General features: G+C 35.1%; 1 protein-coding gene across 1 annotated transcript; it reads left to right on the top strand.

The window, feature by feature from the left end:
* The first annotated feature begins 12,338 nt into the window (after nucleotides 1-12,338).
* On the top strand, nucleotides 12,339-18,169 carry LOC121970619 (disease resistance protein RGA2-like). Its single transcript, XM_042521440.1, has 5 exons — nucleotides 12,339-12,480; nucleotides 12,734-16,914; nucleotides 17,125-17,227; nucleotides 17,714-17,764; nucleotides 17,837-18,169. The coding sequence occupies exons 2-3, from the start codon at nucleotides 12,742-12,744 to the stop codon at nucleotides 17,173-17,175; spliced, it is 4,224 nt and encodes a 1,407-aa protein (XP_042377374.1). The 5' UTR covers nucleotides 12,339-12,480; nucleotides 12,734-12,741; the 3' UTR covers nucleotides 17,176-17,227; nucleotides 17,714-17,764; nucleotides 17,837-18,169.
* The last annotated feature ends 215 nt before the right edge of the window (nucleotides 18,170-18,384 follow it).

Below are 18,384 nucleotides of genomic sequence, written 5' to 3' on the forward strand. Positions count from 1 at the left end.
CCAAAGTGGACAATATCATGCTATTGTGGAGATATCTAAATTCTTTTCGATTCTACACTTGGTATCAGAACTCGGACTGCCAGATGGTTTATCCGTCGACTGTGCACAAGAGCTATGGTCTTGATTGAGTCATGTGGGTATAATATTGACCTCGAACAAAGAAAGTGGGGGCTCCTGTGTTCGGATCAAGAGGATCAAACACCGGGAAGGAAGTCCTAGTTGCGACTAGCCAATGAAGTCCTAGTAGGTCGGGTGGACCGAGGGGCAGGAAGACCTGTTGGTCGAGGATCGGATGTGGGAAGCCTATGGTCCTTTATTTGAGGGGAGGATTGTTGGGATTGTAAGGTTGCAAACATAGTCCCATATTGAAAACACATGGGAAAGATCATGGGTTTATAAGAGAAAAGATATCTTCATTGGCATGAGGCCTTTTGGGGAGAGCCCAAGAGCAAAGCCATGAGGGTTTAGGCCCAAAGTGGATAATATCATGCTATTGTGGAGATTGTTGGATCGAAAGTGCTAGAGGGGGGGGTGAATAGCGCTCGTGGCTTTCACGTTTCGTAATCGTAAATTCGAGTAAGAGCAGCGGAAACAAAACACAACACACAAAGCCGCAGAGTATTTACTTGGTTCGGAGCCTAGAATGACTCCTACTCCAAGGCCCGCGATCATAGATCGCTTTCGATGGACAATCACTATCAATCCGAAAAATCTTTTTATAATTATGAAATACAAGTGTTGAATAATAAACTTATACCGATAGTACAAAAGATGAAGAAGCGAGTTGTCGTTCGTCGGAGTGTCGAGATGCTTCGGAGCAATGCACAACTTTAGAAGATCGCTTGAGTTCTGGTTTTTCGTTGTTATGAAGTTGCATCCTGAGGCTCCCTTTTATAGCCTTTACAGATCTTACCAAAATCCTTGAAACATGGGATCAAGTTTGGCCCGAAGCGGATCAGTCGACCGATCCCTGCGTTCGGTCGACCGATTAGACGATTTCCTCCTCATCTGATTCGCCCGATCCGCTTGCTCCACTTCGATCTGGTCAAGTCTTATCTCCGGTTCGGTCGACCGATCTCGTCGTTCGGTCCACCAATCCGATTCTCTGACTCGATCAACCTGGCCTGATCCAATCGTCGCTGATCCTTGGTTCGGTCGACCGATCCTCTGGTCGAGCCTGGTCCAATCTCTAGAAATCTGATCTGCCGACTTAGGGGTTCGGTCGACCGATCCCAAGGTTCGGTCGACCGATCCCGGTCAGTTCTACCCCTGCACAAAACTGTTAGTTTCTTGCAAAACAGAGTTAGAACAAAACAGAATATATATAATTAGAAGCTTAAGTTTGACAGTCTTCAAACTGTCTGATTCTGACTTCGGACTTCCAACCGGAAACCCTAGGTCAAACCGACGCCTACTGTTCTCTCTTCCGGGGAACGCGTCCTCACCTACTCCACTCAGGAAAGTTTACCTTTTGCCAGTTCGGTCCTCCAGACCGACTAGACTTTTGCTTAGCGCCCGATGCTTCCAATCTTCATGCTGGATGTCCGGTCCACGACCCGTCCAGACTTCTACCCGATTCGTGACACCAGGATTTCAACCTAGGGTTACCTCTCCCTAGGATTTTGCCCGAAGCTCCGACCCGCTAAGACTTTCCGCCTAGGGTTACCACCCCCTAGGGTTTTCCACCTGCCTAACCGTATCTAGGACTTTTGCCTAAGTACACTTAGAACTTTTCCTACAAAACTCATTCAACATATCAGAAGACAAAACACCTTAACTTTGAACCCTTTGACATAATCAAAACATAGGTTCGATCGTCGGATGCTTCCTGCACCAACACAAATGTCACCATCAATGCTTGTCACGTCAGACGTGTGGCGGCGATGGGAGCGACACGTGGCATGCTACCACGAGTCAGCAATTAAGGCAAGCATGAGAACCTGTTCTGCCTTAATGAGAATGGATTGGCGCACTTCCTAAGAAATTGGGGTGATGTCAACCCAGTCCGCGCTCGCCCGAGACTATCGGAGGAAAAGATTCTACAAGTGCAGACCTTTGTCCACTCGATCGGATTGAGGGAGCGTGTCTAGGACCAAGTGACAAACTTCAAGAGGTAGATTGACGAGGATAGGTCCCAGCCTGATCGAAGCCCATACAGTGGTGAAGGCCGATCGGGAGGGAATCTGCGCACACAATGGTCCAATCAGTCGAATTACATCCTCCTTCGATTAAACTTGAAAGGGAGACTTGTGATGCGGTGATAAGGAGGGATTCATCCCGCTGCCACGGTGGTGGTCAACGAAGGTTAGAGTCAAGACAGTCGATGGACGGAGGGTCTTGGCCGGTCGGGTGGGACATAGCCCGATCAGGAGTTAAGCGCCGACCCGTCGTCCCTGGCATGGAGTGGTCAAACCGACGCTCACTGGACTCGCAGAAGTCAAGCCGAGCGGCTCTTCCACTTAGCGCGATGGTGGATGATATGGATCAAGGCCAATTGGTCGAGTGGCTCTCCCGCTCGGTGTGACAGTGGGCTCTCGGTCGAGCGACCATCCCGCTCGGCCCGCAATGAACAACACTATAGGGGACTCTTAGTCGAGCTGTCATTCCGTTCGACCATGTAACAGATACAGCAGGATATCCTTCGACATCCTTTTGAAAGTTAGTACCGCCGACGGACGGTATGGTCAGACAGAGGATCGTACGACAGAAGCTTCCATTGTTATTTCAGATATATGTATATATATATATATATCAAAGTCCGCCTAAATGATGTGTAACAATTCTCTTTTAATCGTATATAAAGTGGTGTTAGTTTTTGTAACGACCCAATTTTCCCTATTTCGAGTTCCAAATGTCCATAAAAATATTTGGAATTGCTTTTAAAATATTCTAGAGATTTTTAGAGTATTTTTACGCAATTTTTGGAGGTCATTTAGTTTGTTTACAAAAAGAAAGAAGTTTTGACAAAAAAAAAACCGTTGAAGGTGAGACTCGAACCCATGACCTCGGGTCGGACCAGACCTAACCGGATGCAACCGACCAACTGGGCTGCGCGTGATTTGTTAACCAAGTATGTAGCGAGATGTATTTAAGTTATAGTAAAGGACAAAAATAAAACCTAGGTTATAAAGGGTTAAGTGTTTTCCCGAACCCGAAAACCTATTCCCTCTTCTCTTCTCACGACGACGCGCGGCGGTGCTCTCGGGCGAAAGAGGCGACGGAACTAGGGATCATCTCCGGCGCCGGCCAGGGTTTCCGAGAGATTTTCTTCACCTCCTTGAGGTCGGCTCGTCGAGGGGAGCACGCGGGCACAGAAGGATCGCCGGATTTGAAGCTTCACCCGAACCCTAGATTTCTCCCTTCTGGTTGTAAGTCTTAAAAGCAAGGGTAAGTACTACTCACCTGCGGTAGGAGTTGTTTCGGGTTTTCCGTTTGATTTTTCCTTGCTTCCGAGGCCTAGCATGAACCCTAGACTTAGTATTTGGGCTGCACAGCAAGTTGCCCTTTCCTTTTCATGAGCATAGCATGTGAAGGTGAAGAAATTGTGTTCTTTGTTCATTTTGAATTCAAAGCACGTTGTAAAGATTTTTGGTTTCTTTAGTTTTCTGCCGAGAGTTTTCATGGCTTAGAGGTGTTCGGTTGGAGAAATATAGCACTCCCTGTTGGTGCCATTAGTTCCTTGATTATGATATTGGTTCATGCTGTTAGTTAAATTTATGCTATTACAAAATTGAAGCTCTTTATACCGGGTAGATTAGAGCATCTCTTGCATGGAATTCCTGTTTTGAATTCTTGTTAAACCGGACAGCCTTGATTTCAGCCTATGGTTGTCTTTTAAGCGTGCCTTTAGTTCTTAAATGTGGTACCCGTGTAAGTCTAATTGCTGCCATAAATTCCAGCAAAAAGGGATTCCTTTGCCCTGTTTTTACAGCATGATAGAAAGTGTAAAGTTGCATTCTTTTGCTTTTATTACAGCATACTTAGAAAGCCCCAAAGTTAGCTTTCTTTTACTCTATTTTATAGCATGTTTAGAAAGTCCAAGTTAGCTTTCTTTTACTCTATTTTATAGCATGTTTAGTAAGTCCAAGTTAGCTTTCTTTTGCTCTATTTTATAGCATGTTTAGAAAGTCCAAGTTAGCTTTCTTTTGCTCTATTTTACAGCATGTTTAGAAAGTCCAAATTAGCTCTCTTTTGCTCCATTTTACAGCATGATTAGCAAGTTTGAATTAGCTTTCTTTTGCTCTATTTTATGGCATGATTAGCAAGTTTGAATTAGCTTTCTTTTGCTCTATTTTATGGCATGATTAGCATGTTTGAATTAGCTTCCTTTTGCTCTATTTTAAAGTATGATTAGTAAGATTAGATTAGCTTTCTTTGCTCTTATCACAGAATGTCTTAAAAGTTCAAACTAGCTCTCTTTTGCTCCATTCTAGAGCATGATTAGTAAGTTCAGATGTGCTTTCTTTTCCTTTGTTTTACAGCATGTTTAGAAAGTTCAGATTCGCTTTTCTGTTGATTTGTTTTATAACATGCTTAGAGAGAGTTTAGATTTGTTTCCCTTGTATTGTTATATAGCATGCTTAGTTAATTATAATCCTACACTTGTTAGGTATATCTAAAGGATTCCAATAAACTGTAATAAAGGATTATGAGAAAACTGAGTAAAAAGAAAGAGACCAAGGTCTAGTTAAAAAGAGATAACAAGTAAACTAAAGTAAGAGGCTAGTACCCGACTTCCAAGGTTGTCGTTAAACAAATCCAAGTGACCAATTCCAAGGTCTTGGCCCTGGTAAGACCAAGGTCTTTACCTCATAGGACTAGAGGCTCGCTACCTCAGTCACTATTAGAGAGCGCGCAAAAATAAAGATGGTACTAAGCCTAGGCCCAAAGAAGAAAAGAAAAGAAAAGAAAAAGAAGAAGAAAGTGAAAGAAAAATTAAAAGATTAATTTCTAGTATAAGAAAAGTGAGAAGAACAAGTAGAAGAAAGTGAAAGAGAAATTAAAAGATTAATTTCTAGTATAAGGATATAAGAAAATGAAATAAGTTTATGCTTAGAATTAATAAAAGTTTAGTTCTTTAATTCTAAGCCTACAGTAGTAGTTTCATTACTTTCCTGTCAGTTAGTGAGCATGTTTAATATTCAGTTTTATTCCTGTATACCATGAGTACATGCAGCTTTGCTTTAGCATTTCAGTTTCAGTATGATTGCATTACTTTTATGCACTTCGAGATTTTGTGAGATAGATTAGTACTTACTAAGCGTTTCGCTTATAGATCTACTTTTCTTTCCTCCTACTACAGATCAAGGAAAAGCTAAGATATGAAAGGGAGGCGACAGGATGGTGGTGGTGATGAAGGTGTGTGATGACTGGACTGTGGAGAGATCCAGAAGTAGCTGGCAAAATTGTCAAGACTTTCTTTTAGTTCTCTGTTAATGTTATATTAAATTTGGGATTGTAGTTGAGTTTATTTCCGCATGTCTAGCTAGTCTCTTTTATTATTTGTGGAGTGTTGTAGTCATTGCTATTGCTAGAGTAGTTTCTTTGTTTTTATTGTGATTTTTATTACTGCGTGGTTGTGGAAAATATGTTCCAGTCGTCTGTGGCTGTGTATACTATGTTTGTATTATAGATTTGGTCACCGGTACAGGGGAGACTCTGTCGAAATTTTTCGGTAGGAATTCCTCTGGGCCGTGATAAATCTAAGTGTCGTTAATAATAGCATAAGTGACACTAGTAAGTAGAGTAGTAGTTAGGTAACGGTCGCCCTTACAGAGTAGTAGTAAGAAGGGTGGTCGTTACAGTTTTTATCATCTATCTTGGTATACCAAGATGATATTGATTTTTATAAACTAATATTAAGGTGATGCTAATTTATGAACCAAATTCTAGTTTCTACAAACCAACACTACGTGATGCTGTTGTTGGTCTTTAAAGACCAGCTCGAATGTTGACTCCAATGTGCTAATGTTAGTCTTTAAAGATCGTCATATTAGAATATGTTGGAGTTGGTCTTTAAAAATTATCCCCACCGTTTTAAAGACAAGCTCCAACATTGGAGCTGATATTATGTTGGAGTTGGTCTTTAAAGATCAGTTTTAATATTGGAGCTGATCTTTAAAAACCAGCACCAAGGTGAAAGGTATTGGTTTTGTGGTGTCAACGCTACTTTAGTGATGATTTCTACAAATGATGGTGTTAGTGACACTAACACTATCTTGTATGCAATCAAAGAAAAGAGAAGAGACTTGTTGTATGTAAATAAGAGAGAGATTAAAAAAATTCGGAATTTGATCATATCATATGCTCACATCGGATGTCACCCTTGATCATTTGCATAAGGGTGTACGAAATATCAAAATTATATATATTTATATATATTAATTGTATAAAATCTATTCTATTTTTTTAATATAAATAGCAATAATATTTTAATGATTTAATTTAATTTTTAAAAATTTTAATCAATCTTGAAATATAAATTTAAAAATGACATATCTAGTGATTAGAATTAGTATTATCAAATAATATTAATATTTTAATAGTTAATCTATATTCTTTTAAAATTAAGAAAAATAATAAGATATATGCAATTCTCACTCATGAAGGGAGCTGCTTCGTTAATTACGAGATCACGGAGCCACTTTTTCGTTTTTTTTTGTTTTTTATTAAATATTTTTATTGGCAATTTTAAAAAAATAAAAATATTAAAATATAAAAAACTAGAGTTTATTATTAATGATATTTCGGATTAATAATTTATGAATTTAAATTTTATTAAAATTTAATTATGTATAATGTAGAATAAAAAGGTGAGAAATATATATAATGTAAAGTGTGGAATTTGAAAGAGATGTTGAGAGGTTTTTGATAATAAAAAGAAATGTGAGGTTTTTTATTTTTGATGTTGCACATATATGGTAATGAAGGAGTTCATATAGAAATTTCATAACTATGGATACCCTAAATAAGTTTGTGAATACTTAATAGTGACTCCAAATATAAAAATACTTTATTATTTAATTTATTAAATTCTCATTAATTTTGTTTATTATCTTACTATTTTAATTATATGAATAATTATAGTTTGAGGGAAATATTTTACAAATGAGTTAAATGATTCTTTATTAAAATTATTAAACGTGCATTGAGAGTACTCAAAATTAGAAAAATTATATTTGATAAAATAAATTTAATTAATAATTTTCTTAATTTAATATTAAAATATTTAAATAAACTCAAATTGATACTCATAATAGTCGATGAAAATTTGTATTTGACAAGGTTCGATTTTAAATTCTTCATTTTTGATATGTCACTTTAATGACTCGTAACTGCCATTCAATTAAAATTTATAGAAGATTTTACCATACTTACATTTTGTACCTATGTTCTTTTAAAGAATAATTTTTTTTACAATATTTAGTAAAAACAAGATGATTTTAATGATGAAGTATCTTAAACCTTTGAAATTTGGTATTTCCTTATGTTCCGCTTTCAGAAATTGCTTTTATTTATTATCAATTAATTGAATATCTTCCATGAGCAGATCTAAGATTTTAAATTTAGAGACCATAATGATAATCATCTACTCTTTGAACCCAAAAACTACCAAAAAAAAACATTTATCAAGAACATAAGCACAACCTTAAACATTCGAATTATTTAAAAACAAGAATGATCAAAACCTAAATTAATATTTATAGTTCTATGTACAGAAATTTAACATAGCATAATATAATCACTATGTGAATATTCGTACATGTATTTATCATATTTTTGTTGGAATGCCAGTATAAATAATATAAATTAGTCTCATAGCAAAAGAAAGTTAATGTAAATTCAATTAAGTATTAAATATAATTTTTTAATTAAAAGAAATTCTTTGAAAATTTTAATGCACCAAAACATTCAAATATTAAATTATTTGGTCCATTTTTTAAGCATGAGATGATCTACAATGCAATTGTGATTAGTGGTCGCGATTCAGTTGTAATTGGTTATGATCCTTTCTTGGATTTACTTTCCCACCGCCGGCGACCTTCAGTCGTCCTTTCTGACTCAAACTATAATCTGGATCGTGAATCCAGGGAAGGATCATAATCAATTGTGTCTGATCGTGATCTTGATTTAGCTGAAATTATATTGTGCACCATCCCCTAATCCAAAAAAGTGAATCAAAGGATCCTCTCTAATTATATGATATTAGAAATTAAAAAAAAATTAATTAGACAAATTATTTTTTTAAAATGCCCAAATAAATTTGGAAATTCGTTCAATATCTTAAATCTATACAAAATTCGTACCTACATGAAAGATACAACAATTATCAATTTTGATATCAAAATAGATCCAAAATTGCATAAATCAATTCAAAAATTTGTTCACTCTAAAATAGCCTCCAAATTCTCCATTTAGTGTTGGAATCAAACCCAAAACTTTTTAAAAATTACCGTCCCAAGTTGCACGGTGGTTGACAACAGTGAATAAGTTCGCGGGCAGCTAACTTCAACATGAAATAAGGGCCAACAACTTGTCTCAAGGTCACAATTAGGTGTGTGCAAAAGTTTGGTTAAATCGAATTGACTGATCAAACTGATCGAAGTTAAAAATTTCGTTTGGTTAATTCGGAATTCAATTTTTTTTCTAGAAATATTGATTTAATCCGTTTGATTTCGATTTTGAAAATCAAAATTTAACTAAACTGATTAAATCAGTTAAACCTATATTATGAGTTGAACTGAACTAAACTGGAACCAAACCAAATTTAACTAAACTAGAATCAAACCGAGCTAATATTATGATTTGAATTGAACCCAACCAAACTGAAACCAAACTAAAGCTAAAAAATTAGTAATTTCGGTCTAAAACTGAATTAATCGATGTTTTATTAGTTTGGTCGGTTCGTTTTTTTTTTTAAAAAAAGTTTGGTTGGTTCGGTTGATTTTGGAAAAAATTCGGTCAGTTCTGTTTAAACTGATTGTTCACCACTAGTCGCAATATGTGATCAACTTCAAATTTCAGTGATTAGCATAATCAATGGTGAAACTAGTGGTGAAAGTTTTATTAAATCGATATAATCGGTTGAACCAAACAAAATCAAATCGAATCAAATCAGAATCAAATCGAACAGATATTCTGAGTTGAATTGAATCAAATCGGAACCAAATTTAATCAAATCAAACCAAAGTAAACTGGAATAAACCAAATTGAAAAATATGGTTATTTCGGTCGAAAACCGAATTAACTGATGTTTTATCGATTCAGTTGATTCAGTTTTTTTTTTTAAAAAGTTTAGTCGGTTTGGAAAAAGTTCGATTGGTTTAATTTTTGGTGTGATTCGGTTTAAACCGATTGCTCACTCCTAGTTGTAATATTATTTCAAAATTTAATACCAAACTACCAATTGAAAGCTTAGATCATAGTTTTTTCGCGTATATACTCAATTTCAAATTTTAGCGATCGACGAAAGCACAATCAATGGTGAAAGTAGTGGCGAGGGTTTTAGGATGATTTGATCAGGAGAGAAGGTAAATTTTGATCGGCTATAATCTTATTTGATGTAATAATTTTTTATTACAAATTCCTATTTAAAATTATTAATTCCATAAAAGAGTAATTTTTAATTACAAAATATTATTAACGAATATTAATTACATATATCTTATAGTTTAATTTACTTGTGTCAAAACGAAATCCGCCCCTAGATTATCATCCATATCTATATTCAGAGGGAATATTTTCTTATCCTTCTTAGATTGATAGAAGTTTTTCATATGCTAGTCACTATTTTAAGATTATTAGATATTCATGATTTACCTGTTTGAAATTAATTGATGAGAACAGAGCGAGCATATTTCTTTACATCTTGACTATCTGACGTTGTTCTAATTCATCGTAAAAAGGAAAATTGAAATATCATAAAAAAAAATAATCCTAGTTAATCTCATTGATTATCCCTAGAGGTGATTGATCCGATTCTATAAAAATTTTCTACCGGCTACTACGATAACTGTCATCAAGATTTATATATATATATATATATATATATAAACTCGAAATCTATACACTTTGTGGTTTTCTATTAAAATTAGGTTGGACTAGTAATAGGCCCGTCCAGTTTCCGCCCATTTAAGTCAATGGGCAACCCATTGACCCGATTGTGGTCGTCTATCTAAACTAATTTATTTATGTTCAGCATATTATACATGATGAGTTTTATGCTAAGCAGGAAAATCATTGAAAAATTGCACTGTCACTTCTTTAAAATAAAATCATCATCACCATGTTGTTATCATAATTATTTCTTAATGGATTTGAATTGACCCGTCATTTTTTTTTAAATTACCAAATCATGCCAAAAAATCAAGTCAAAGAAACCCCAAATCTAAACCAAGATCGTTATCCTTTCAATTCCCATCTGGAAATGAACCAAGTCCTTCTGGGCAAAGTCACAAGAGAGTCCTATTTTTTAAAAAATCATATGACGATTCATTTTAATTTTTTTTATCCTATCCACTCCACTAGCAAAATATATATATATATATATATATACTTGATACTGTGCGCGACGCGCACAGTGCGCGACTGTGCGCGTCGCGCACAGTATCAGCGTTTTTTTTGTTTTTTTTTATTTTTTTTAATTTTTAAATTAAAAAATGATTAAAAAATTTCTTTACGATTTTATTTATAGGGTTCAGGCTTTGGGTATAGTGTTAAAGCGTTTTTTTTTAGATTTTACCTATAGAGTTTAGACCTTCTAATTAGGTTCTAATTAGGTTATAGTGTTTGGTTTAAAAATAAAAAATAAAATAAAATTAATTTAAGTATTTATTGAGTATTGTAATGTGTTTAAGGGATATACCTATATATTAAATTTTAAATAAGGAAATGTTGAATTTTTAAAATTCAAAAAACAAAAAAAAATAAAAAAAAACAAAAAAGCGCTGATACTGTGCGCGACGCGCACAGTCGCGCACTGTGCGGTCGCGCACAGTATCAAAACTCTATATATATATATATATATATATATATATATATATATATATATCCAACTATTTTTTAATATATTATGTTTATTATTATTATTTCTGATTTATATTTGTATCTAAAATTTAATCCCTATATTTATCAAACAATAACTATTACAACATATATAATTCCTGTAACGTATACTTAACTTATTTAAAAATATACAGATAGTAATATTTACATATACAGATAGTAATATTTACAGTTTCATAATTAGTATAACACGGATTAAATCATGTGTGTTTATAATTCTTGTTGATAATTCATGTTGTAGTAGCTACGACACATATGTTGTAATAGTTATCATTTCATAACTGTAATAAATTGAGATTTAACCTATTTATTTAATATTCACGTTATAACAATTATGAAATTATCATTACTACACATGTTATAATAATTATAAAATCATAACTGTTACATATGTTACAATAATTATAATTTCGTAACTATTCAATTGCGCTCCCGTTTAGGATTTATATGAGAAATATAATTGGGAGATAATAACAAGAATAGGATAATAAAGGATAGTTACATAATTTTATATATATATATATATATATATATATATATATATATATATATATATATATATATATATATATATATTTTGCTAGGGCGATGGAATGCTCCATTAATTAAAAAAAAATTAAAGTGGATGCCCTTTTATGATTTAGATTTTTTTTTTCTTTTCAGGTAACACTTTATTTAGTTTCATCTTTTAATGAAGATATGCATCAGTTAGGTTAATTAATTGCAATATAATCATAAATTAGGAATAAATTAATTTGTTATAAATTATATAATAATTTAATTAATTAATGTTTGATAGTAAATATGTAGGTATGACTATATATGATATGATAAATAATACTTACCATAAATAATAACTAGTTGTAATTGTTCGTAAATTATAACTATGTTTACAAATTAAGTATTTTAAAATAATCAAGTATGATGATGAGTGTTTAATTAATATACAAGCAACTTAGTAATTATTAAATAACTAATTACATATAATAAAATAAATAATTAAAAGTTGCAATTTAATAAAGTAAAAAAAAGGGTGGCATATGAAACTTCCGTCATACAAGGTACCGGAGAAGGAACATAATCTTATTTTATTTTTTTTTTATAAAATATTATTTTCAAGATTTGAAGTCGTGATATTTTTATAATTTAATAAAGTAATTTAATTTAATTGAAACTTGGCATGGCTAAAGATGTCACGTGGGACCTAATTGATCTCCAAATCTTTTCAACTTCAACCATAAAAAACTCCCAATGGCGAAAAGTCTAAAGCTGGGGGGCCAATGATCATTTTGAATACAGATCGAATTATTTGGCAGAAAAGTTCATGAAACATCTGCACAGAAAAATCAAGTCGTCTTCTTGGTTCTTCTGCAGATCTAACAGGATAGCATTCCAGCTCTATTCAACTTCAACCAGGTAATTAAATCATCTTTCTTCTTCTTTAGCTACCAATTCTTCTGCATATTCCTCTTTGTTGCTCTTTTTTTTTTTTTTTTTTTGGGGGGGGTGTTGGTTTTTATTATAGATTTGCTTCTGAGATCTCATGTATGCTGTATGCTTTTGTTTCTATTGCTGATTTGTTTCTGAGATCCCAGCTATTATGTGTTTTTTAAAAGATGAAATATGATTATGAATACGGTCTAATTTATCCAAAATCTTTGATCAATAGCAACAGCTATGGACGTAGTCTCGCCAATACTGCAGGTTTCAGGTGCAAGTCATGTCGTCAATAAACTAGTTGATAAAGCCACTACTTATGTGCGAGATCAGTACTACTGGAAAACTGACTTGCAAGAAGAATTGCAAAACCTCAGACGCTTACTTCCTCAGATCCAAGTAATTGTTGGTTTTGCCGAAGATAGATTAACTTCGTATGGATCATCTAATCGAGCATTAATGGAGTGGCTTGGGCAGTTCAGGGATGGGATCGACGAGGCTGAGGAAGTGCTAGATGAGCTTGAATATCTTGAACTAGAGAAAAAAGCTAACAGTGACAAAAATAGGCTTTCTAAAACGGTTGATGGTTCTGTTAAGGCTGCAAAAAGATTTCTGAAATTTGATGATCTTCTTATTGAGAGATTAAGGGCATGCGTAAAGAATTTGAACGCCTCTGCTTCAAATGCCCATAATTTTCTGGCAATATTGGGGCATACTGGTGGCATCGGCACTGGACAAATGCAGCAGGAGTTTCTCCCGTTGACCGATCAAAGTAGGATCACATCTTCGTTGCCTGAAGTATTATTCAAAGGGCGTGAGGAACAAAAACAAGAAATCATCCGCTATTTGTCGGGGGAGTCAGTGGAAGAATCTGAAATTCAGATGAGTGAGAATGTGCATTGCCTTCCTTTGGTAGCGATGGGTGGTATGGGGAAGACAACGCTCGCTCAACAAGTCTTTGATCATTTTGAAAACATGAAGAAGGAACACTTCGGCATCAGAATCTGGGTATGTGACTCCTTACCTGATCTTGATGCAACAAGTATTTTGAAGAAAATTCTGGATTCAACTCGCCAATCAGATGACTCCTCAACTAATCTCGATGCATCAAGTCTTATGAAGAAAATGTTAGATTTAACCCACCAATCTGAGTCATCTGAACTACTACCAGTGAAGCTCAAGGAGAAGTTAAGTTCCAAAAAATTTTTACTCGTCCTAGATGATGCTTGGGATGATAAAAATCAGACAGCGTGGAAGAGATTATGTGATCCACTGCTACACGGTCAAAAGGGTAGCTGGATACTATTAACAACTAGAATGGAATCAGTTGCGAAGATGGTCTCAAAAGTAATCAAAGGCACAATGAAATCGATGAAGTTGCAGGGCTTGTCAAAAGATGAATGCCGTTCACTCCTCTACGAGCATGCATTTGCTGGTCAAGATCCTGATAAATTCCCTCAGCTTAAAGAAATTGGCGAAGAAATATTGGAGAAATTGAAAGGTGTACCTCTTCTAGCAAAGTCAATTGGAGGAGCATTGAATAGTAAATTGACAGAAGATCATTGGACAAGCATTTCGAGAAGTGAATTATGGAAAACACCACTTGAATCAAAATACGAATTCAGGCCAGTTCTAATACTCAGTTACTTGATGCTTCCACCACGTTTGAAGCGGTGTTTTTCCTACTGTGGCATATTCCCTCAAGATTACGAATTTAATAAGCAAAAACTAATGTACATGTGGGTGGCAGCAGGCCTAATTTACTCGGAAGAATCAGAAGAGGGCTCGGATGAGGACATAGCTAACTCTTGCTTTGATACGTTGTGCAACAAATCTTTCTTTGACAATCGGAGTATGCCTCGGATGAAGAAAATATTTTTCTATGATACAACAGAAGAGATTTACACAATGCATGATATGCTGAACAGTCTTGCTTGTCATGTCTCACGCTATGAATGTTGTAGAATTGTGCATGGTACTCCAAGTCGCATTTTGGATTCTAATGTCATCCGTCATATATCTATTACCTACAGTACCGATGCTCAACTCCTTGATCTAGCTAAAATGGTGTGCAAACTCAAGCACTTGCAAACCCTCTGGATACAATATAATGGGGATCCTAAAAAACTTGATGATTTTATTCGAGATGCGTGTAAATCACCGAGAAGAATTCGAGTATTGATTGTTCAGTCTAATGATTTCAAAATATCTAATCAGTGTTTGAAAAGTATCAGGGACTTTGTTAAAATACGATTTCTTGAAATTCAAACTATTCCACCATCGCTATCAATGCGTAAGTTCTACTTTTTACAATATCTAATTGGTGACCGATACCATTCTCATCTGGGCTGTCTGGCAAAAGACTCAAACAAGTTGACCAACTTAAGACATTTATACCAAGTAGCTGAGGATGCACTTCTCTCTGTGGCTGAAGTAGGAAAGTTAACATCCCTCCAAGAATTATGCTTCACTGTAGGCACAAAACCCAGATATAGAATTGATGAGTTGATGTATATGAATAATCTCCGCCAATTAAAGATTAAACAACTTTCCAATGTGCAAAGTCTTGAAGAGGCCAATATGGTCAACTTGGTTGAGAAGCGTCATCTAACAAGCTTGGAACTAGACTGGTTTGGGAAGAGGGATGCAAGTAATCCTGACCTTGATCAACAGGAGGTTCTGGCAGCTCTACAACCCTCTACCACAATTAAAGAACTCATGATTAGATGGAACAAAGGTGGTAGGCCTGTACCATGGATGGATACTCCATCTCTTTCTCGGCTTGAACATCTTCAACTAGAATTTTGTACAAGTTGGGAAGAGTTGCCCCCTCTATGGAAGTTGCCCCACCTTAAGTTTTTAAGATTGGTTTACATGAAAGCTATTAGAAGCTTGGGTTGTCCCTTGTCTGATCGGATGGACATACAATTTCCAGTTTTAGAGGAACTTGAATTTCATGACCTTCCCCTCTTGGAGGAATGGAATGGTGCGGATGATTATGTATGGTTCCCTCTTCTTAAAAGTGTTCAAATTGAAAAGTGTCCCAGACTAAAGAAAATTCCTGACCTTCCTTTGTCTATAGAGAATCTCAGATTCAAAGATTTGGGGTTAGAAGATCTTCCACGGTTCTACAAGTGTTCTAATGGTTCTAGGACATTTGGAGGATTTCAACAGTTGATGTTTCTCAAATCCCTTGAAATTTATAAGTGCCCGGGGATTGCACAGATTGGAGCAATTGGTGAAGAGGATGATCATCTCCTACCATCGTCACTGGAAACACTTGAACTTGAAAATATTGAGGAACACAAAGATTTGGCAAATTATCTACGAAGTCTCACTTTGCTCACTAAATTCCATTTACATTGTTCTCCGGGCTTGGAATCATTTCCTTTAGCAAGTGAGCTGGAACATCTGACTGTACTCCAAGACTTGTGTATTTCGGATGGTGAATCTTTGACTTCACTTGGAGACTTATATATTTTAAAATCTCTTAAATCTCTAGAGATTTTTGATTGTCCAAAATTCCTCGTTGCTGAGGTTGAGTCAGAGAAGTTTTTAAAAGACACGACAAGGAAGCATGCAGTATCATCTTCCTCAATTTTTGATCAGTCTGCAGGTAATAAAGCTGCTAGGATCCTTCCCTCCTCCCTTGAATCCCTGAAATTTAAAAACTCGGACATTTCACAAGAACGATTGGGTCGATGCCTTCAAGACCTTACCTCCCTCCGACGGTTGGAAGTATCAAATTGCCAGCATTTGATGTCTCTTCCCAACATAGAGTATCTGCATAATCTGACAGCGTTGCGGGCATTGGATATTTCTGATTGTAAAGAATTATGTGAATTGGAGTCCTTGACGACAATTGCCTCACTCATATATTTGGACATTAAGTGCTGCCCCAAATTACTAGCTACAACATTTGCCACTCTACAAAATCCTGCAACAGCAACAGAACAAAGTGCCACAAAGAAAAAGAAGGGAACATTACCTTTCCTTGAAAGGATTGATATCGACGACATCTTCTATCTACCCATGTTACCGATTTCAGAAAAGCTAAAGAGACTTTATATCGAAAGTAGTGACAAAGAGTTCACTTGTTTCCCTTCTGAGATAGAGGAGTCGTTGTTGCAATATCGGAAGTCTCTGGAATATTTAGGTTTGGACAGAATACCTCATCTGCAATCTTTACCCGCAATTTTGGAGAGCTTTTCATCGCTCAAGGATCTTTGTATATATTCTGCTCCAGCACTCAAGTCACTGCCCAGGATGCCTGTCTCACTGGAGCGACTGAGGATTTTTGGATGCAGTGCAAAGCTTAAGAAGCGTTGCCAAGAGAACATCGGTCGGGACTGGCCTAACATCAAGCACATCCCTTACATTGATATTAGAGCTGGCAAAGAGAACAAGGCTGAGGTGTGTTAATGCTAACAAGGAATCGCCACTTTATTCATGCTGCATATCGTGTTTGCTTATTGAATTACCTAATTATCACTTACGTTACCATCGACTAAGTTTTCTCAAATCGCTTGTGTTCACTTTAAAATTGCTTGTGTTCATTTTATTCTCTGAGTTATTTAATATTTTTCATGTTGCTTATTTTGTGTTTTATCCGTATCGCCTCAGGCTCAAGTCAATTGCAACTGTGTCAGCAGCAGGCTTTGGAGTTCCAAATGATCGCATATATATATAAAATACCAAGCACATCACCTTGTCATTCATCAAAAGGGCAAGTTATCAATTTTGAACTCAATCTCTTTGTGCTTTAAGTTTTTGTTTCCATTCATTTTGAAAATAAACCATGAAGAGAAGAACCCATTACCGTGATAATACTTACCTTGGGTGCTGTTTTCCACATTTCTAAAACATAAACTGATTTACTTGATGTATTCATTAGAAGGGTCACACTTCTAAAACATAACTGATTTACTTGATGCATCTGTTAAAGTTGCAAAAGAATTATTGAAATTTGATGATGTTCTTGAGAGACTAAGGGCATGTGTGAACAATTTGAATACCACTGCTTCAGATGTTATTAAATTTGAAGAAATATAATCATGGCTAGCTATACATAGTATAATCTCAGCTTTTGCTATTTGATGTTTTCCTTCAAAAATGTCCCGAGTATATTTATCTATCTATTCAGCTTTATATTATTTGTTTTCATGGTAAATTAAACTTCTTGTCCATTTTGGAACTCTTGAAATGTTTGCAGAGTGACTTATAGTCTTGAAAAAAAACAGCATATGCATCATCAATCTCAGAGGTAATATATATTTTCTCATGTTAATTAAGCGAAAACATTCAATTGCTGATCTTTCTTCACTGTTTCTATCAGATCCACATTCAACAGTGAGCAAACATGGCTACCAAGAATTAGTGATGATCGAACTTTTCTTCCACTCTTGTTGTCGAACCTACAACCATTGTAGCTTCTGATGAAATATATGAACAAAGACTATGCATCTGAAGTGCATCTACAGCTCCCTAAAGCTCTCTCCCCTCTCCTCTTGTTGAGACACTTAATCACTCTATTTAGTTAATTTGTCTCAGTACTAATTCGAACAAATCTATTAGAATTTCCAACAATGTATTTGAATTTAGAACCTCTTATATTTTTTGTTGAACAATTGTGTGGTTGAACATTTAAATATTTGGACTTTATATTATTTGTTTTCATGGTAAATTAATCTTCTTGAGCATTTTCCAACTCTTGAAATGTTTGCAGGGTGACTTATAGTCTTCAAAAGAACGCCATATGTTCCATCAATCCCAAAGCTAATATATATCTTTTCATGCTCATTAAGCCAAATCATTCAATTGCTAATCTTTTATGATTGTCTCTATCGGATCCACATTCAACAGTGAGTAGATATGGCTACCAAG

The sequence above is a fragment of the Zingiber officinale genome, chromosome 4A, assembly GCF_018446385.1.
Source record: "Zingiber officinale cultivar Zhangliang chromosome 4A, Zo_v1.1, whole genome shotgun sequence".
NCBI lineage: Eukaryota > Viridiplantae > Streptophyta > Magnoliopsida > Zingiberales > Zingiberaceae > Zingiber > Zingiber officinale.